The sequence below is a fragment of the Bombus huntii genome, chromosome 2, assembly GCF_024542735.1.
Source record: "Bombus huntii isolate Logan2020A chromosome 2, iyBomHunt1.1, whole genome shotgun sequence".
Taxonomy (NCBI): Eukaryota; Metazoa; Arthropoda; class Insecta; order Hymenoptera; family Apidae; genus Bombus; species Bombus huntii.
The window spans coordinates 2,042,620-2,064,903 of NC_066239.1; the positions used below are offsets into that span (position 1 = coordinate 2,042,620).

Consider the following 22,284-nt stretch of genomic DNA (forward strand, 5'->3'; position numbering starts at 1 on the left):
TTTGAGAAACTTAAATAACATTAATTGCGATTAATAAATAATCAAAATGTTGCATTATTAGATCTCAATGTCAGTGAGCGTGGATTGCAAAATATAAAAGCTCCTTTTCTATTTGCCTTTCACAAGATAATTATTAACGATTATCTACAAAGATAATTAAAATCCTTTTCTTAGCAGTAGTCCATTGGTTTATAGGACTCACGTGGTTACTGTTGTATCTCGTACTATTCCTTACATTACTGATAAACCTGATATTTCCAAACAGTGTTCATGACACTTTTTCGCGTATTCAACAAGCCTTGAAATGATAATTTTAACAAAATTCATCTTATGTACCGTATAAAATCTTTTAAATAAATAAGCAGTGATTTAAATAACTAAACTGTCAAGTTTATTAGTAATAAACTCATAATATAACATAAATATCATTTCATAAGTAGTTTCTATATTGTATTCAAACATAATTATACACATTCTATTTATTAATAAACTTTTCTTAAAAGTATTGTATTCGTACAAAACATAAAGTTGATAAAAACATATCAAAGTAAATATATGATTTTTTCTAAGATATGGAAACCATGAAAAACGTGAAAATATAAACATTACAGCCAGTAACAATAAAAACAGTGGAAGATAATCTTTACAAGAGATATCGAGCCGAAATAGAATAACGTTATTTTAAAAGCGATAATTGTATTATTATAATACTTCGAATCGCATTAAAATCATTTTATTACGCATACGGTCAAAAGGTATAAGTGTTTGCTTCTAAGTAATCATTAAAATTGATAATTCAAGTATGATGTTCTTATAACTTTTCTGTGTTTATGTGATTAACTTTCAAGCTTATCATGATATGTATCGATAACGATATGTATCCGAGTACCTATTTCAAACATCGATATTCATATAAAAGGAAATCGTTCATTCGTATCATTACACTGCAGTTTCAAAATTCTTCGAGTTACAATGACACGTCTCGCGTTAGTCGTCTTCATAATCGGTGTCGTTTTCGGCGGTAAGTAAATAATAGAAATTCAAACAAATTAAATTCTAATCAAATAAATTAAAAAATTAAATTCTATTAATAAACTCCATTAAATTCGACTCTTCTTTAATAGTAACAAACGTTGAAATAATCCAATTATAATTCTCTTATCTGTTCTGAATTCGCTAAAGTTGAATTTCATACTCTGCATATTACCTGGATAGGAACGAAATGAAAAAATAACAAGTTCGTTACTATGCATAATATTGTAATAAGAAAAATTAATTCGAAATTTGATTTATATAGACGTCTTTGCCAGCAACCAAACGAACGAGATTGGCGAACAAATCGTCGGTGGCACCAATGCTCGCCTTGGTCAGTATCCTTATCAAGTATCGCTTAGACAAAATGGAAGACACTTCTGCGGTGGCACTCTGGTTACCAATAAACACGTAGTCACTGCTGCTCACTGCATCCACGGTATTGTGTCTCCTCCATACAAGGATTTCACTGTCGTAACTGGTACAGTTACCCTCTCAAGTGGTGGTCAAACCCACGCTGTTAAGTCGGCCGTCTACAACCCCGATTTCAAGCCTACCTCTGCCGAGTCTTTCAGAAATGACGTTGCTGTAGTCACTGTAAGTAAGAAATCAATATCGTAGAACGGAATAATATTTTACAACGTACAAAGTTCTTCAGTTTTATCGAAATGTAGCATTAACATTAATAACGATAAAATATTTATTTCTAACTGTGAAAATGAACCCACGCCAACGATACAACTGTACATCGTCTACATCGGCGATATTACAATTTCACCTTCATAGTTACCTTCCTGTATGGTCATTCAAATCAGTAGTCATTATTACGTCTTACTCTTTTTCTTTTATACTATATAAATAGTTGCATATAATACACATAAAAATACTTTATTCCAATTGATTGTAATAACGAACGTATCTGAAAAGAAAAAAAAAAGATGTTACTCGACCCTTTCACAGCGAGAAAAATTGGGGCAGACAGTCAAATATGTAACATAATTATCGATATTTATTCCCTATGTGTATAAAGTTGAAAATGTATATATTTTTTTGTATGTAAAATCTTATAGATAAAGAGACATGTAATTAGTTTCTAAATCATTAATTCTGAATTCTACGTCATTTTGTTATACTGTCAAAGGGTTAGAACGCATGAAAACTCAAATAAAGCTATTTCCTTTAACCAGATTTCACTTGCAAATATATCAATATTTGTAATAATTTCAGCTCGCTAGCCCGGTTAGCATAAACGCTAACCAGAAGCCAATTCCTCTCGTTTCTTCTGATCCACCAGTTGGTGCAACATTGAGAATGACCGGTTGGGGAAGAACCAGTGCTAACGCAGGCAACTTGCCTAATACCCTACAAACGACAACCGTAAATCTTCTAAACAATGCAGATTGTCAGAAGCGCTTGGGAATCCAGATCTACCCTGGACACTTGTGTGCCTATAACAAAAAGGGTGTTGGTATCTGTATGGTACGTACTAAACTTCAATTTTATGTTCTTCAAATTAATATGATCACATATCACAGCTAATATACACATTCATCGAAGTGACACCCTAATATTCTACTTCAAGTTCAAATTTCTAAAACTAAAAAATGAAATATATATACAACATTTCTTTCATATATATAATTTTACAAATACTTACACTCAATTCATATAATTCGCCATATAATTATATGGTTATTCAAGGTATGAATTTAGAATCTGTTTATAATTTTCCAAAATTAGTTTCATAAAAAATATTTGTTCTCCCTACAGGGTGATAGTGGCGGTCCCCTTGTCTACAATGGCCAACTTGTAGGTATCGCTTCCTTTGTCATTCCATGTGCTGAAGGCTACCCTGATGCTTACACTCGTGTCTCTCAATACAAAAGCTTCATCAACAGAAATTTATTTTAATTTAGAATCCGAAACTTAAATAATAATTATTGTACAATTCATATTTTCTCTCCGTAAATAAGCAGAATTACATTCACTATAGTGTCAATCGATTAATTTGATATCTTGTAAATTTTAATCTTTAAATTTATATACAATGAGATCAATTACTATCGTCAGTGAACGATGACGTCATCGACGCTGTTCCACTGTCCTCGCCGTCTTTGGTATCGCGGAACGTGTGGGTCAGTCAAAAGGCCCACTCGATTGCGAGGTTCCTTATAGAACTTTTACTGTATATCATTAAATCGCGCAATGCTTTATGTTAGGTATTATCGCCAAAAATCAAAATTTGATGGAATGACATTACAGTTCTCAGAAATAATATACAGTTGGTATAAATAATATAATTCATCGGTTAATTTGCTTTATGCATTTCTTTATTTTACCTCCATATTTGCTTTTACGTATTATTCTTGTCTTGTACTAAAAATTAATTTACCTATTAGTTTCTAGTTATAGTGTCTAGTTCTACAATCTACATACAAATACATCGAGCTATTACTGCTATTCTAAGAATATCAGTGTAAGGTCTAACAAACTCAAGATACAATTTGTAAACTAATTTCGAAAAACGATGTTTTATCTCTAAAAGAAAAATACTCTGTTTACAACTTATATTGTAAACAGCATTAATTAGGTATATCCTCCCGCTCAAAAATTTGCAGTATGTTTCGGTCTCAACAGATCTTAAAGGACATCATATTGCCTTAAAAGATAATGACTACCTTGAGTAAATAACTGTTTTATTCATAATGTTATTCTTTGATAGTGTTGGAATTATAATTGGAAGACTGCGAATGTTTATGCAAATTGTAGAGAATACAATTGGAAACGTAGAACACGGATAGAAAATTGTTTCATCTGTCAAGTATTATAGGAAGCGCTATACTTTGAATATTTCATACATCTGTTCATATTATGTGCATTCTGTGCAATTTCGTTCTTTCAAATTTGTTATAAATTCATAAAAATTCGCAATCGTTTTAACGTAAAACAAATTTGTAATGATATTTAAAGACAAAATCTATAATTGTAATACAAGCGATACCCTCCTCTTGTTTCTCGGACAGATATACGAAAACGTTTGTCAAAAAAGCAAAAGATGTTTCAAACACTCGGGCCGGATTGTATACACAGAGTTTTTAAGAGAGTTCGCATACTTTCGTCAGCCGCTGTATTTGGTCAGCCGTGACAATATTCCACCCTCTTTCGGCATTGATTTACATGGACCGCGACCCTGACGAGGATAAGCTTTATTAGCAGAGACGCCACGGGGTTGTTCTCCTCCCGCACCCTGTTCCACGTCGACAACCCTCTTGCACAGGCGCGTGTACATCGCATGACGTAGTCAGGAAAAGTATTGCCAAGGGTAGCATCGTGCACGAAATGCGGGTTAGTAGGGCACGAGCGTCGCGACGCCGAGCGTCGACGTCGTGTCAGTACCACCCGTTCGGTTTCTCGCATTCCTCTTCATTCGTCGGTCTTTTATACAAGAAGTTACGTTGACTCCAACGAATTAAATCTACAAAACGATTGAAAACAGTGGAATCTTAATATTTTGGTGCAAATACTCATGGGATGTGAAGTTGGTGGAGGAGATGGCTATGATCAAATGCTGCCTCGAGACAGAAGTGCCTGACGTTTTCGAGATTCTCGCACGAAAGTGCACTGACCCAGGCTGTAAGTACAAATCAGTTGTTTTACGATAAGATGATAAACATTTTAGTTAAAAGTAAAAATTTTAGAAATGATATATGCACTGCAGTATGTACAGTAACTGGAAACAAACCTTCTATACAACTGTATTTATCATAGCCGGTTACATATTAATTAATTAGGTTCATGTATATTAAATTTCGTATCGTTTCGTGGCATCTGCGTGTGACTACAAAAATTTGCACTAAGAAAATGAAATGTAAAATGTAATAAAAAAAACATTTTATTGGAAAATAACTGTACGTGCAAATACCTCTTGCAGGCACTTTAAGTACGTATGTATTAGGACACTTACTTCGATACATTTGTTGGAAAGTTAAATAAATTGTTAAAAAGCTTCCTCGATAAAAATAAAGTGGAAATTATCTACAAAATCGAGTAAAATCTGATTAATTCATTATCTATAAAATACATACATTTTGAACTTATTCAGTTGAAAGTTGTTAAAGGAATTACGATTGATGCAGTTTAATTTACTCTATATTTTCGCATAACATTCTTGGTAATCCCATAAAATTAACTTTTAGACTTTTATCTAGAGTTCAAGAGTCAATAGGAGATTGACTGAAGCTGTGGAACACGTGCTTTCGCACGGTTGTTATCGCAACTCGCAACAGTTTCCATGTAGTTTGACAAACCTACATCTGGATTCTTTTGATATAACATTCGCAACCATAAAATTATGCATCAAAAGCATACAAGAATTATTATATAAGTAGTTTGACAAAAGAGTTATGGGAGCAATGAAAAATAATCAGTTGTAATGCTTTTCATTTCTTCGAACTTCTGCAGCTTTGTAGCGAAAATTGTGTATTTATGACGGCATTAATATAAGACTATCGATTTATCGATGGTGTATATAAGTAATATTCATTACTTTGCATAAACTTTGAGGATATCCTGCACACTATATTATCTTGCAAGTGTTTCATGTTTCAATCGAATACCTTCGTACGACCTAGTTTAAGTTTCCTAAAAAACAAACTGTATGTTGTAATATTTGCAAGAATATAATATTTGAAATAAAATTTATTCGTATTATTTATATTTACTTGTCTCGTATTATTTTTACTATCGTAATTCGAAGGATATAAGTATAGCGTGGATGTTTCCGTGGCTCAGAATAAAACGAAAACCAAGAATGGCAAAATTACATTGTAAGTTGCGTTTCCTGAAAAAATCAAATTTGAAAACTTGTTAAACATGCGTGAATTTAATTCATTTCCGACTGAACAAGATTAGACGATCAACTGAAAATTGTTCTAAAAATTGTGTAAAAGTAAGTTAAGAATTTCTAATCAAGTGATTCTATAATTTTGTAACAAAATATTCGCTAAAACACACACACGCACGCACGCACGCACACACACACACACATTTGAAAATAATACAAAATTGTATGCGATTACAAAACAGCGTATAATAACCTCAAAATTCCAAGTTGATGTTCGACCAAATTAAACGATGACCGTGTCTTTATTGCATTTTCGTAATCAATTTCCTAATTTTCTAATATGTAACATTAATTTTACGACATAGATAGATGATATAAATTGATTTTGGTATACTAAGTATGATAGAACAATTTCCATATAACCGTTATTTGCAAACGTGCAAACAGATAAACGCGCGATATTGTATTGATTTTCGAAGCGCGCTGTCAACATTCGGAACATCTTGTCTTCCTGAATCGGTTTAGCTGACAGGCATTCGCGCTTTTACCTTAAAATAGTTTTTCCCCAGATAATGCACGTATATGTCTCATAAAGGTGAAGAATGCAGTTCGTTTGTGTTTGTGCACAGTACACTGATTACGTTAAAGTGGAAAATCCATATTCGTGGATAACTAACGTTGATAACTAAGTAATTAATTTCTTTGATCGTTAGTAAGAATTGTCAATTTTAGTAAAAAGAAAGCGATTCTCTTATCTTCGATTCTTTATTGCATTTCTTACGACAAGGAAGTACAAATTATGGACACCTGCACTTAGAAGTTTGAAGAATAGCGTTGACACGATTAAATACAGTGATTAGAACAATATACATTTTAATGGAAATATTTAAATATCGATGAGTATGTTTCTTTATTTTAATTGATTTAATTCCATCGTTTCTTTCATGAATAATATTTAAATCTTCTAGTAATTGATATTATTGTATTTATAATCCATATTATACTCATAATAACTGAATGCAATGAGAATAAAGATATCGTAGAATTGCTAATGGATAGCGACAGTACTTACGTGTTTAATAATATTTAAATCTTCCAGTTATTCTACTTTTAAATAAGATGATGTTAAATAAATTGATATAAAATTTGTAACTATGAGAAACTATTTTGAAACGTAGTTAAAAACATAATATGATAAAAAATCTTTAAATAATATGTTTCTTTATAAAATAAAAAAAACATGAAACTTTTTCAATATCTTTTTTAAATGAAAATTCAAATGTTGAAAAAGTAAATCATACTGCCATCTTTCGACTCTTACCTACATTTTGAAATGTAACTCAGGTCGACAAAAACGAAATAAATCTTACCGACCTTAAATTCTTCGTGACAAAATTTTGTCATTGAAGATAAATGTAAATTCGTCTATGATAAACTGTACAAAATACTTGTTTGTAACTTAACTCATACACATTACAATTACTGTACAAATTAATAAACTCCATATAGTAGTATTTTACACTATTTTATAAATAACAATTGCATATAGAGCAAATCGCATAATGATTTTTGGTAGCGGCTTAAAAGTACACATTCTATTGGTTACATCAGTCGATCGAAGTTTGTTCGAGTGTACAGTAGTTTTTCGATCGTAACGAAATGTTTGGTAAATATCGTGATTTTGTTTTGAAGCGTATAATTTTTTCGTGAGATGTCCCTTTCATATTTACGTACGATTAGTTAGTTTTCACCTATCATCCGATATATTTCACGGAAACATATTTTTCGCCTGTGTATATTTTCTTTCCTTCTATTTCTGTCAGGTTGTTGCTGGTGCTGTTCAGCTTTACGCCCACGATATAAAAGACTCGTTGACAATATCTTTCCAGTAAATCCTCAGGTAAACTTTATATTTTTGATATATTAACAAACTTTCATAATTATTTTATATTATCTCTCACAATAAATATATCATATCGCAGTTTCATTACGTAATTCGTATTTTTCATGTATGTATTAATCTATAACATCAAATTCATTTAAAAAGAATATTGTTATTTTATTGAACAATATAAGGACGAGATATTTGTTAGGTAATTAATCATATTTATTAAAATATTAATTGGCTTACTCACTTGTAATTTCTTTTTTCTAAGTGAACTGAATTTTGTGTCAATTCTCACATAGTTTACAAATATTTTGTTTATGTATAAATATGTTATTATTAAAAGATATATATGTATAAATACAAGAAGGAGTGTATCATGATAAAATTATTAATACACATACGATTGACATTTAGTCTTGATTTTATTGATTTTTAAATTTAAAACATCAATCTTGCTATCTAATATTATAGAAATTAACATTTAGTACTTTTTATATACACTAATATTTTTATAATTAGGATGGCTTAGTAAAAAATAACATGGAGAAACTGACCTTTTATTCATTGAGTAGCCCTGAAAAACTAGACAGGATTGGAGAATATTTGTTTCAAAGGGCTTCCAGGGACATTTACAGGTATGACACAAACAACTTAAGTGATAGAGAATTGCATATAATTAATTTAATAACTGTTAAAAATGCACACTCATGTGATCAATGTAAATTCTTGTTTACTTATGTTATATGCCAGTCATATAAATATGTCATTAATCATTATCTTACAAAATGTTAATTTCTTATCTGCATGTATTATATTTAAATAAGAAAATATATAAATAAACATATTTATAATACAGGAGAAGAAATGGATTTGTTGTCATTGCTATGGAAGCAATGGATCAGCTTTTAGTAGCATGCCATGCTCAGACTTTAAATTTATTTGTTGAAAGCTTTTTAAAGATGATACAGAAATTGTTAGAATCTACTGATCCACAATTACAAATACTGGCAACCCAATCTGTAAGTTTCATTAAATAATTTTAGATACTTTATATTATTATATTTATTTGTATTTTCTAATATAAAATTGTTTTTAATGTTACTTTATCATTTATTACTATCAAAAATAATTGTATTTTTGGCATCTTTCAATTCAGTTGAACAAAGTGCTGGCTTCTTCCAGTTTGTCCGGTTTGCAAACATCGAGCAGGATACGCCGTCTTATCACACACGTTACGATTTCTTTGTATCAAAATACTCTGCAATGTGCCACTCCAACCACAATGACCACGCTATCCGCAAACAGATACGGCTTGCTGGAATTCAGGGATTGCAGGCATGATCTTTGTATAGTTAAATATGTATAACTAGTAGTTTAATCAAAATTATTTTATTATAAATTGGAATTAATTACATATTTGTTGTTTTTAAAAAATTTATTGTATTATATTTTCTAATATAGGGTGTAGTAAGGAAAACACTTTCTGATGATCTAGTAGAAAACATTTGGGAACCTGTACACATGGATAAAATTGTTCCTTCGTTGTTATACAATATGCAAAACTCAAGGTGATATATACAGAAGAAACCACTGCATATGTACATTATGTAAACTGATTATTATGTATATATTTACAATTTCATTTTGATAGATATTCTAATAAAGAAGATGCAACACCAGATAGCCCAACTGAGGAACGATCAGACCCACCACAATTTGCAGAAACTTGTATGCGAGAACTCGTTGGCCGAGCATCATTTGGTCATATAAGATGTGTTATTCGACCCGTTCTAAGGTTTGTATGTTACATTTTCCATTTAAAGTTTGTCATTGTATACCTTTTATTGTGAACAAAAATAATTGGAGGTAAAATTTTAATGAACATATTAATACAATAAAAATTATTTACAGGCATTTAGATAACCATCAATTATGGGTCCCTAATTACTTTGCTATTCATACATTTAGGATAATTATGTTCTCCATTCAGGTTAGAAGAAAATCATTAAATATTGTTAATATTTATCAATGGGTATTTAAAAAAGGATAATCAATAAATATCAAAATATATCAAACATTTTTAGTCACAGTACTCTTATACAGTTGTGGAAGCATTAATGATTCATCTTGATGATCATTCAAAATCATCCCCCAAGATCAGAACAAGTATTGCAGATACTTTGTCCAAAATTATTTCCATTGCAGCTGGTGAAAGTGTTGGTAAGTTTTAATACATATGAAAATTTGTTTATTTGTATTGCAGAATTATATAAAATAACATATTTTTAAAGGTCCCTCTGTGTTGGAGATAATAAATTCTCTGCTATCTCATCTTAGAGTTAGTGTAACAAGAAATCAATCTTCAAGTAATGATGAACAATTATATCAAGAGGCTCTTATTAATGCCCTTGGAGAGTTTGCAAATCATCTTCCAGATTATCAGAAAATAGAAATTATGATGTTCATAATGAGCAAAGTTCCATATAGTCAACCAGATCGTATAGTTTCAGTCGGTAAAGGAGATGTACTACTCCAAAGTATTCTTCTAAAATCTCTTCTAAAAGTAATTATACATCATTAACACGAGCAAAACACGCACGCTACTTAATACATACTTTTTTCTTATTACATTTGTGTAAATACATTTCAGGTTGGCACAAAATACCAAACTATACATTTGAATACAACTTTTCCACCAAGCTTTTTGGAGCCATTGTTAAGAATGTCACTTGCAGCAGATGCTGAAATGCGGCTTTTAGTACAAAAAATCTTTCATACTTTAATCGATAGGCATCAAAATATTACGAAACTTGCGAAACCTACGTAAGTTGTCAATAATAGATTGTTTTAATTTATATCATTCTTTTTCTTCTTCCCAAATATAATCTTATCATTTTTATTGAACAGAGTAAATGTTGCACAACTTGATCTTACAATCGAAAAAGGATCCAGACCAGATGTGATATTTATTCGTAAACATGGCCCTGAAATTTATTTAGCGTTATATGAATCGTTAGAATTGGCAAGTAACATGGTGGAAAACGTAGAATCTATATATACAACATTGGCATTACTTGCCGTGGAATTGGCCTCAGAAGAAACTGTGTTGGAGTTATTAAGATTAGTGCTGAGTCTTCAGGATTTGGCTTTAACAAGTGGCCAAATCAGTATTTCACTCAAATTTAATTTGCACGCTATTGTCATCAGTTTGCTTGTACTAATATCTTATGTTTGTAATATTACTTCACTCATGGATTACGCAAATAAAGTAAGTTACAAATTGTTTCGTTTGTTGGTACATATTCTGGTCAATAAGAATATATTCTAGTTCCTTTAATTTTTATATTTTAAGATTGTAGAAGTACGACGAAAGGAAGCACCTCATCTTTTGCCTGATTTGCAATCTCAGTATGATAGTGGTTTATCTTCTAGATTAGCACCCGCTCTATTAGTTGATCAAACTGTTTTAAGCGAATGTTTAAAAGGAGCTGGTCTTGACAGTGGAAAATTGCAACAGGGATCTGGTTATAGTAGTATCTCACTACAACATCGGTAATAGTAATTATAACAATTTTTCTCATTTTATTAATTGTGTAATCTTTGTAATTATCAATTTCATATTTTTAGGCATTCGTGGGTCGATAGTGCTGGACGAAATTCGTTAGCCGATATTAATTCTGGTGCTACTGAATTAGATAGTGGTGGCTCATCTCCTGGTGTTCAAAAAGTACATCCTTTATATATAGTTCTAATTTATTTATAACCTTCTAATAATCTATTTTTTGTATACCTTTCATTCTCAGAAATTACCAGGAGAAGAGTTAACTTTTGAGAGTATGAAACGAATTCTAACAGAAAATAATAATAATCATGTCATAGAGGAAGAAAAACGAATGCAATTATCGCACTTCTTTAGAAACGCACCATTCCAAGATTTGGTATCAAAGACACAACCAAAGGTATAAAAATAGTTAATAAATTTCTTATTGGTAAAAAACATAAAAATAATGATAAATAATTTTACAGCATGATGTTTTACAAAGTAAACTGTCAGAGATATTTAATACATTATCCGTTGATCCACGAAATGCAACTCAACCAGGTGGACCACCAACAGATACCAAACCAAGTCAAGCTCCAGCTTATGAAATACATTTCCCAGAATTATTTGTTTATTAAAATGACGAGTTTTTTCTTGCTATGACATTTTTATTAAGTTGGACATTACAATTGCCATATGTCAATTATAATCAACTTAACTTATTTATACATTTTACGTTAAAAAAATGTAGAACAATTTGTACATATAACGCATTTTGATACCGTTTAATGTGTGCAATTATATTTGCTTAATATTAATTACATTTGTGTATATATATTTCTTTTTAATATTTATAAATGATTAATACTTATTATTATTTATTTATAATTATAGTAAGTATTATTTCAATTTTGTTAAATTTATTGCTCGTTATGTTTGCAAAAATATTTAAAATAATTTGAAACTATCGTTTCATAATTGTTTGTACTATGTAAATTAATGTTGCGCGATTCATAACACATTCCTTCTTGTGCAACCCATAAAAAGAAATAGTGGCACATTTATGTACTAATACCCTATTACTGATAAATTATGTAATATAATGTCAATGCTGTTTTATTGACAAGATTTGCTTTAATATCCGCATATCACTGGTATAATATTGTATAAAAATGTAACAAAATTTTGAGGAAGTAATGTATAGTTCAAAGAAAATGTTGTAATGAAGTTGAAATATTCAAAACAAATTAAGGTTATTCAAAATGATATATGTATATATAAACATAAAATTTAAATTGTAATAGGTAAATATTAACTGTGGGCTAATAAATATATTCATATACTTGAAGACAAGACAATTTTTTTTATTGAATTTTTTTGTGTAAAGGTTCATACTATTACATTACCAATACAATTATTTTCTTTTGGATCATTGAAAGATTTTGTACAAAATACCCAGATGATTATTTACCAAGTACTAAGTAATTGGAATGAACACAGATGTTGGATTACATGTTGAATGCTTCAAGATTTATTTAATTCAATTTCTTATAATAGGAATGCTATCAGCCTCAAAACGAGCAATGTAAACTTTAATATTATTATGACGTAAAAATGTGAGAAACATGTTCTGATATCCCACGTTAATTGGTCATTAATGATTTCTGTACAATTGTAATCTATAGTGTATATAATTGTGCAATAGTGTAAAACAGAATTAAAGTCTCGATTTTATTTTTTTGTTTTTGTTTTTATGAGCAATCAAATTAAGGTTAGTATGTAAGACATACCACTCATGCAATGACTACTTAACATAATGTAATTTGAAGCGTTTAATTATCTGTGGTTCCGATGTGTGCAGTCAATTTGATACACTCTGGAAAATTCTTCAAGGCTCCACCTTCAATAATTCCACATCAAAGATAAGGACAGCATTTGGAGGAATAGTGTGTCTATGTCAAGGATAACATCACAATATTATTCATATAATTATTAAGATTAACTATTTATGCCCCATTCTTCCTCCATTCCTATATTCTACTATTAAAAACAAAATTCAAATAATAACAATAGTAATTAAAAAAATAGTTATTTAGTAATAATGGCGTTACTTTAATGTATTAATTTCAGTTACTCATAATATGCAAATATTGTGCAAAATATAAAAATTTACAATAATTTTTTTTAATTATGAATAATTTTAAAATTTAATAATTATAAAATTTGGTTTTATGCTTTTTCCTTAGATTTATCTCTAACATTAATAATACTACAAATGTTTATCTTATATTAAAGGATATACTCCAGGATGTCCTCGGCTACCATAGGCAAAATCTGGTGAACAAGTTAACCTAGCACGTTCTCCAACACACATTTGAGCAACTCCTTGGTCCCAGCCTTTAATAACTTCACCTTTACCGATTTTGAACTTAAATGGCACTCCACGGTCCCTACTGGAGTCAAATTTTTTTCCATTGTCAAGGGTACCTATTATACATTTAATAATTAAAATTTCACAAAATTCAAAGTACTGTAAATTATAAACAGTAATATTTTACTTCATCAAAATGAATAATGTGATTTAATAACAGTAATAATTGTCACATTAAAAATTATTTTTTATTTTTAAATCCTATTATCAATGTATACAATTTAATACGAATGACTTGAAAAATATTTACCTGTATAATGAACAACTACGGTCTGTCCGGTTTTCGGATATGTCTGGCCTGCACAGACATTACAAGAATAGTCGCATTATAAATGAAAAGTACAAAGTACTAAAATTTCATACAATACTAAACGTATTGAATAAAGATCGAAATCGCCTTATTTGGAACGGACCATCGCCAAAGCATGGTTTTCATAGATTTTCAGGTTGTAAATAAATCTCACCGACTAAACTTTCCGGCATATTTTAATCACAATAGAATTAATGGAATTTAGTCGAAGTCGAACAGGAAAAAAAACACGAGGTGTGACTCGAAAAGAAAGAAACAGCAAATCGAAAAAGAAAAATGAAAGATCGCAGAATATCGTGTACAGAATAATTACCATCTCCAGGAGAAAGAACTTCTACATCCACGCCCATGGCTATGTATTTTATGTCACAGAAATCGGATTCCTAACGAAGAAATAAGTAAATTTTGTTATACAAGACCGGGCAGCTCGTATTGCTAAATAGAATTCACATAAATGTGATTCTCGTGGGTGCAAAAAACGATGCTAGATCCAATGCCGTTTGATGAATATAACAAGGTAACTGAAGACTGAAGATACCCTCAGGAAAGAAATTTTAACTGGAAATGCCGCCGTTAGGTTCGCTGCATTTCAGATCTTCCGGTTAACATACTACGATCGATATGAATATTTCCGATTCCGCAAAATTTGAAGTAAATATTGTTTCCTTGATTTTTATACTTAATATGTTGTATGAAAGAGCTATATAATTAGACTGCAAATTTTTATGCATTCATAAGAAATTTGAAAGTGTAAAATTGCACGAAATGCACATAATATGAAAAAATGTATGAAATATTCAAAATATAGTAGCTTCTGTAATAATTAGTAGGCACTACCTTCTTTTATACCTTCTGCATTTTTAATTATATTCTCAAAAATATGAATTTCATATTAATAGAAATCCGCAGTCTGTATACAATTTACGTAATTGGAATAAATGATATTTATTTATATATTCGAATTATAAATTCTTAAACTAGTCATATTTTGAAGAAAAAAGTAAAAAAGTTAATTATTCTAAAATAACATTATGATTAAGTAATTTGTACTGAATAAATGTAGAACTCTAATGTCCTTTATTTTTCGTGTACAAAGATAGTAAATAAGAGAATGAATATAAGTACTCGTACAATATTATATGGAATTATTCAGAGCTTAGTTGCACAGCAAATTCTTATAACAGAAAAAATATTTACAAATCGCTTACATTAAGAGTTCTAATTGCAATAAAAATATATCAATAATACTTGAGAAAAAATTAAAGACTGGTTTCAGCTACGTGTAGAGAATAGTAATATCATTTATATCTATATATATATATATATATATATGTATATAAAAAATACGTATAAATATAGAAACAATCGATACACATATAAAAAAATGTATTGAAATCTGAATAAATTTGTTAATTTATACTTTCATATCAACAATGAATCAAGATAAAATATATAAAATATTTATGTAACAATTGGAAAGACAAAAATAAGTTCTTCAAAACTAAATACAAAACTTCAAAAATAAGTACAATTACATAGTGGCAAAATTAATCTTAAATTTAATGGAATTTATCATTACTAAGAATTATTAAATAATCAGCACCATAAATTAAAAGTATAAATAGTCCAAAATAGTATAACATCTTCAAACATTCTTCTATCTCATATGTAAGATGCAATGTTATAATACTTGAGTAAATGCTAAAACTTATGATTCTTCTTTCTCTGCAACATATATTCTTTCTAATAAAGCTAATGATATACTTCCTGGTATTCTTTGATGTTGATTTATTAAATTGTTGAGTGCATCAGCAACCTGAGAACAGAAGTAGTAAATCTATAGTATCTAACTTTTCATGTATGTATATTATGACTTTTTATTTTATTTAAACTATAATAGCACTAAAAAATATTTGAACATTCATTTTCATTACCTTCATTTGTAATTCTTCTGGTGTTAGATTCCCATCATACAGAATTGGTTTACCAACATATGTTGTCAACTTTACAGGAAAACCACCATAGATAGGTACAAAAGGAAATCTGGTGGCAGCATATATTCTCAACCACATTCTCCTACCCCAACTTATCGTTCTAAATGCTTCTCTAATATTCTTCGTAAATAAAGGTATTATGCACTGTCACAAAAATATTAATATTTAAAACTTGTACAAATATAAAAGGGAAGTATAATATAATAACATAATAATAATAATATAATACCACTTTAGCATCCAATGCAACCTTTGCAAAACCCACTCGCTTTTTCCACATTAATTGGTAATAAGAATCTCCAAACTGAGCTTCATATACACCACCAGGTGAGATTGCAAGCATATTACCTTCTTTCAAAATAGTAGAACATGTTTGGATTGTACCAGGTATTACTTTTAATACATCAGAAATTATAGACCACCCGGGGCATTTGAAAAGAAATCTATCTGCTACTGTATGAATTAGCTTCGAATTTAAAAGTAATATTTTAGATATAAAGTAATAAAGGTCTACAGGTATAGCTCCATGATAGTATACAAAAAGTACTGGTTCATTTTGTGGTATATTTTGAAGTCCAACTACTTCATATCCTATAAAAAATACATATAAAATTTCAAGTTTTGTACTTCACAAAAATTATATTATGTAATTCATTTTATAAAAATGATTACTATACTTAATTAATTTCATATATAACATACCATACCAAATCCAGCCATGGGCATCCCAAACTGCAGCTACTACATTGCGTGCAGCATTTCTCCAGTCTGTTTCATATGCATTTCTTAATCTAACTCTATGAAAATAAAATATTTAGATTGTATAAAATTTATCACAAATATATGCTCAAACTAATAACAACCTACCTGTGTAACTTATATATATACAATATTAATGCAGTTAAATATAATAATATCCCAATCAGAAGTGGAAGTAAAAATGTTAACAAAAGTGGCATCAAAAGCCACAACCATAATGTAAAGTCCACGTCGATATATTCAACTAAAAAGAATAAATAAATTATTTATCGCATATGATTTTCACGCAAAATTTTCATTTAATATAATATGTAAATAAAAAGTAAATATAACTAATAATATACAAAATTTACAAAAGATTTATAATCTTCCTCTAAGATACTGGTAAGTTAAATATACTATCACTGACAAAATCTCAATTATTTAAACATATACAATGTATAATACTTATAATACTTTCATTTGCAAATTATTAATGTCAGTGTTTTATACTTATATGCAAATTATATTATACATATAATTATATATGTATATGTATATAGAATTACACTTTTACCTATAGTATCTTCTAAAATTTTCTGTAGGTTAAATATTACGGAAAACATGTTTAGATTACGGGAAAAACAAAAACAATAGTAAATCTATAATTATAAAAAATCTGATACTTCTTTATCAAATATCCACATATTCTATTCACTGTTGGCAATATATTAAACAACAGTCTGCAAATTTTGCTCTCGTTTTCCTCACACTACTCATTTATATTCCTAAATGACTTGTTCTTAATTGTTAGTATCATTCATAAATATTTTAATATGGATTGTTCACGTAATGCATTTTCACAGAACATTTATTGCAGTTTGCATAACTTATAAATAATTTTAACTATTCTTTCTACAATCTTATAAGAATTATGCATGTTGTTTGTTCAAATTTAAGAATTAATTTTCTTGTTAAATACTGAAGGTAAACAATTACAAATTCAATAAATAGATAGTTAACAATATGTACGTATTAGTACATATATGGTATATATGTACATACATTGTACATAATACATGTATGTAGTTAACTATATACATTCGTATAATGTCAGGTTGTTACCAGCTAACTTCATGTACATTGTTCTCAATTTACGGATATACATACTAAACACTTCTTATTGTATTAAAGCGTTTAACAATTACATACAGTGGAAATAATATTTCATTTCTAACATTACCATATATTTAAATATCGATATACCTCATATATATGTATATTTAAATATTTGTTATTTATAGAGCTAAAGTTCTTTAACTTATGATATGTTTAAACCATTATGATTTTTATTAAAACTTGTTAAAAATATACAGAAAGTACATAATATGCAAAGGTATTCCAGATATGCAAAGCAGGTCTTTATTTAGGTTCCATTCATATAGTTATACTCATACAAATTTGGATTTGTATAAAGATTCACAATCCAATAATAATTAATAATATGCCATCTAAATGATATAGTTCGTTACCAATAACGAATTATAATTTGAATTATTTTAATTAAATTTTTTTGCGGTCAAATGACAATTATGTACAACTTTACATATAAATCTTAATCAATATTACAGTTAAGTATAAACAAGTTAAAACAATTTTTACAATGTATCTACATTAATAAACATAAATAAATAAGTAATCAGTTTGTAACAATATACATGATCATTCTGAAGATGGCGCTGAAAATTGAAGAAAATATAGAAGACAATATCAGAGAGGAACAATATAAATCACGAATTTTAAACGAGAGCAAGATTGATGTCTAGAAGATCGGAGTGAATTATATAATTGTAAATATTTACATTATTGTAACAGGTACAAATTTTAACAAATAAATTCGTTTGAAAAATTGGGCAAAATAGTTAAGCAACCATAGAAAAAGAAGTTTGATATTGGCATGAAGTTTGGCGGCATATTTCATTGGCGAGTTTTCGCATTAATATATACTTATATATATCGTCACTATAAGGAGCAATTTCACGTAACTTTTAATCGTTGCCTATAAGACTGAAAAACGAAATAAATTCATTTATAAAGTGAATTTGGACACATTTAGATTTTTTCTTTAGACTTGCAAGATATTAACGAAGATTACAACGTAACTAAATTATTTCTGTACACTCCGTGTTTATTTTATATTGTATTTTAAAAAGAAAATGTCTATGGTCTCGTCATTTCGTTGTAAATGTGTAACAGTGAATTGTTTATGAATGTTGCTTCAGGTAGAGATTATTATTTTCGATTTTATTAATGTGCATATTGCATCATTGCTAACATATGATGTCAATTCTATGTGTCAATCTCTTGTACAATCTATATTTTATTAGAAATATTTCCTTGATAAAGTTTGTTATGATAGAATTATTATTCTAATTTGTAACGATGCGTAACGAACCAATGGACGATCAACTTCACTACGACGTGTCAATAGTTAATAAAATGATTTTGCAATGTATCAACATTTTTTTAAACTAAATAGTATCAATTTCATTTGATAAAATAGTAAAACTCGATTAGTAAAAGAAAGACTTACATAGCTGTACTATTCAGATATATTTTTGAAATTTATTTTCGTCGCTTTGTCATAGAAATAAGAATATATAATGTTCTAAATAAAAAATGTCTGAAAAGGTAAATGTCCTTTAAATAGAAAACAAATTGTATCAGTGTAGCAATTACTAATGATTCTACAATATTTTGTATAATGTATTTTTGTATAATATTTGTATGTGTTTTATAACTTCATTGACATTGTCATATAATTACATATGTTTGAATTGTCGAATAAATTGATAAACATTATGTTTTGTGTAAATAATAACATTCTTTTTTTAGGTATAATACAGTAATGCAATATTGAAAATCTTATTTTATTAAGACAAAATGTCAGATAACAATTTGCCGCACATATTCTATGGACTTGATTCGCCTGGTAGGATAGTACGTATAGAATCTAGTATTACCACACGGCCTAATATTGGTCGTCTTTCAAGTATAGAAGAAACATTAAGAAGATTTAGCACAAATCTAAGGCCAGAAAGACAAACTAATGAATCAAATAATGGTAAGATCATATTAATAAATGCTAAAATTGTAAAGATCATATATGTACTAATAATAACTTTTTTTTACTAATAGTATATATTTATATAATTTTACAACTTGTAGAAATGTTGCAATGCATATACAAAGAAACTGAATGAGTTAATATTTAAAATTGAACCGTTGTCAAATACAATTCATTCCAGAAAATTGTTATACATTAATATTACTTATATTATGTGTTAAAATGCAAGACTAATTAATTAACTAATTAATTAAACTTGATTAAAGAAATATCTGATGCTCAACCTCCAGCGATTTTATCAAATGAGGAACCAATACCTATTGTGTTGTCAGAATCTGTAAACATTGCCCAACCGAACGATATGATTGATGGTGCATCTTCCCCAGATCAATCAAACATTAATACATCAATAGCAAATACAGAAGATGAGTATGTATATTAATATATATTATAATTTTATACATAAAAGATAAAATTTCAATACATGCTTCTTAACAAAACATTTCTGTTCAATTCAGCAAAAGATATTGCTGGGTATGCTTTGCAACGGATGAAGATGATGTAACTGCTTTATGGGTAAAACCATGTCATTGTCGTGGTACAACAAAATGGGTACATCAAGGATGTATTCAGAGATGGGTTGATGAAAAACAAAAAGGACATGCAGGTGCACATGTAGCATGTCCACAGTGTAATACAGAATACATCATTGTATATCCAAATATGGGTTAGTTATTTTAATATTTATACATATATTTTAAAACAAGTTCAGATAGATTTATTATTAAAATATAGCTGTTACAATTGCTATAAAGAAATATACTATAAATATATGTATATTGCAATATGTGTGTTAAATGTGATATATTTATTACAGGGCCGTTAGTAGTTGTACTAGATACTATTGATGGTATGGTTTTTCGAATTTGCCCATTTATTGCAGCTAGTATAGTTGCTGCATCTGTATACTGGACAGCTGTAACATATGGAGCAGTAACCGTAATGCAAGTAGTTGGTCACAAGGATGGTCTAGCTATAATGGAACAAGCTGATCCTTTGGTATTATTGGTTGGTTTGCCAACTATTCCAATAATGTTAATTTTGGGAAAAATGCTCAGATGGGAAGATCAAGCACTTAATCTTTTAAGGCGACATGCATATAAGGTTCCTATTTTGAGGCATTTCTTGCCTAGTAGGTATGTACAAAATATGAAGTAATTATATCATATGTTTCACATTCATATTATTTTAGTTGTTCAAGTGCTGACAGAGTACAATCTGACGATCTACCACCTATGAGTGATCCAATGTCAGCAACTCGTATTCTTTGTGGTGCGCTTTTATTACCTAGCATTGCCAGCATATGTGGCAAAATATTTTTTGAAAGCATACATTCTAATTTTCAAAGAACATTGCTTGTATGTATACATACATTAAATATATTTATTATTAGTTAAATAATTGTCTTAGATTTTTATGAAATGTATGCATTTCTGCAGGGAGGTATAGCATTTATAACAGTAAAGGGTGCATTCAAGATATACCATAAACAGCAACAATATGTAAGACAATGTCAACGTCGTATAATGGATTATACAGAGAGTAATGTTTCATTATATAGAAGACAACAAAATTCTGAAACTAACCAGACAAGTTAAATAGATACATGCAAGAGATTCTTGGAACAATACACTATCAAACGACATCTCAGTTAAAAAAAAACTAAACCTCATAATATACTTTTATCATGAAAACAGATGTCCAGTATATTACTTTTATGTAATAATATAAGTTTGTGGGTACTTTAATCAAGTCTAACAAATACGTAAGTTATATATACACATACATACAAAAATAATAAAGGGAAATTATCATATACATAAATATAATTAGTAAGTTATTATCTGTCTAAGGATGAACATTTAATTGAAAGAAAATGGGAATGTTACATCTCTTAAATTTAATTATCAGTGAAGTTATACTAATATCGATTCATCCTTCCTTACGTACAAAATAAGAATTGAGATATGTTAATGTCCTTACTACAATTCAGTTTTCCTTTGTTCGAAAGAATCACATAGGAAGAAAATAGCAAATCTGTAGTTTATTAATGATAAAAACTATATTTTATGAAGTTAACACAGCACGAGTTTTTTGTGCTCTGACAAAAATAAGCATGGTATGTTTTTAGGAGTTATTTACATTTTGATTATGAGTGTAAAAAGAGATACAGTCTTTAGAAAAGAAATTTATTTCTATGATAGATAAGTCTTGGATTAGATATTGACTATATTAATATATATAAAATAAAAAAGTTTTGAAATACAAGTTTATTTTATGTAAATGCTTTATTTGCTGTAGATATAAGAAATTAGTAAAT

At 28.9% G+C, this 22,284-nt stretch overlaps 5 protein-coding genes across 12 annotated transcripts; 3 read left to right on the forward strand and 2 right to left on the reverse strand.

Annotated features, from left to right (window-relative positions):
• Positions 1–739: 739 nt before the first annotated feature.
• On the forward strand, positions 740–3,349 carry LOC126878269 (chymotrypsin-1-like). Its single transcript, XM_050640871.1, has 4 exons — positions 740–1,021; positions 1,298–1,629; positions 2,260–2,511; positions 2,803–3,349. The coding sequence occupies exons 1-4, from the start codon at positions 973–975 to the stop codon at positions 2,941–2,943; spliced, it is 774 nt and encodes a 257-aa protein (XP_050496828.1). The 5' UTR covers positions 740–972; the 3' UTR covers positions 2,944–3,349.
• Positions 3,350–4,127: 778 nt separating this feature from the next.
• On the forward strand, positions 4,128–12,137 carry LOC126878264 (protein EFR3 homolog cmp44E). Its single transcript, XM_050640858.1, has 16 exons — positions 4,128–4,665; positions 7,699–7,775; positions 8,283–8,398; positions 8,620–8,782; positions 8,946–9,098; positions 9,225–9,331; positions 9,415–9,558; positions 9,675–9,753; positions 9,848–9,983; positions 10,055–10,326; positions 10,414–10,586; positions 10,671–11,031; positions 11,116–11,315; positions 11,391–11,490; positions 11,567–11,722; positions 11,790–12,137. Exons 1-16 carry the CDS (start codon positions 4,584–4,586, stop codon positions 11,940–11,942), a joined length of 2,472 nt encoding a protein of 823 aa, XP_050496815.1. The 5' UTR covers positions 4,128–4,583; the 3' UTR covers positions 11,943–12,137.
• Positions 12,138–12,647: 510 nt separating this feature from the next.
• On the reverse strand, positions 12,648–14,600 carry LOC126878272 (peptidyl-prolyl cis-trans isomerase Fkbp12). Of its 2 annotated transcripts, XM_050640875.1 has the most exons (4): positions 14,359–14,590; positions 13,986–14,033; positions 13,605–13,791; positions 12,648–13,250 (listed from the first exon to the last, which is right to left on the reverse strand). In XM_050640875.1, the coding sequence occupies exons 1-4, from the start codon at positions 14,393–14,395 to the stop codon at positions 13,193–13,195; spliced, it is 330 nt and encodes a 109-aa protein (XP_050496832.1). In that variant the 5' UTR covers positions 14,396–14,590; the 3' UTR covers positions 12,648–13,192. The 2 variants fall into 2 exon arrangements, with proteins under 2 accessions (XP_050496832.1, XP_050496833.1); XM_050640876.1 differs by lacking the exon at positions 13,986–14,033 and having other exon boundaries at positions 14,359–14,600.
• A 499-nt stretch (positions 14,601–15,099) lies between these two features.
• Positions 15,100–17,873, reverse strand: LOC126878268 (transmembrane protein 68). 2 transcript variants are annotated; one of them, XM_050640870.1, is made up of 6 exons: positions 17,843–17,873; positions 16,907–17,042; positions 16,742–16,836; positions 16,269–16,630; positions 15,980–16,183; positions 15,100–15,861 (listed from the first exon to the last, which is right to left on the reverse strand). In XM_050640870.1, exons 1-6 carry the CDS (start codon positions 17,856–17,858, stop codon positions 15,754–15,756), a joined length of 921 nt encoding a protein of 306 aa, XP_050496827.1. In that variant the 5' UTR covers positions 17,859–17,873; the 3' UTR covers positions 15,100–15,753. The 2 variants fall into 2 exon arrangements, with proteins under 2 accessions (XP_050496827.1, XP_050496826.1); XM_050640869.1 differs by lacking the exon at positions 17,843–17,873 and adding an exon at positions 17,355–17,827.
• A 640-nt stretch (positions 17,874–18,513) lies between these two features.
• LOC126878266 (E3 ubiquitin-protein ligase MARCHF5-like) lies at positions 18,514–21,647 on the forward strand. Of its 6 annotated transcripts, none has more exons than XM_050640864.1 (7): positions 18,514–18,652; positions 19,673–19,901; positions 20,171–20,333; positions 20,423–20,631; positions 20,782–21,100; positions 21,157–21,322; positions 21,404–21,647. In XM_050640864.1, the coding sequence occupies exons 2-7, from the start codon at positions 19,721–19,723 to the stop codon at positions 21,560–21,562; spliced, it is 1,197 nt and encodes a 398-aa protein (XP_050496821.1). In that variant the 5' UTR covers positions 18,514–18,652; positions 19,673–19,720; the 3' UTR covers positions 21,563–21,647. The 6 variants fall into 6 exon arrangements, with proteins under 6 accessions (XP_050496821.1, XP_050496825.1, XP_050496820.1 ...); XM_050640868.1 differs by having other exon boundaries at positions 18,524–18,627; XM_050640863.1 differs by lacking the exon at positions 18,514–18,652 and adding an exon at positions 18,787–19,059.
• The last annotated feature ends 637 nt before the right edge of the window (positions 21,648–22,284 follow it).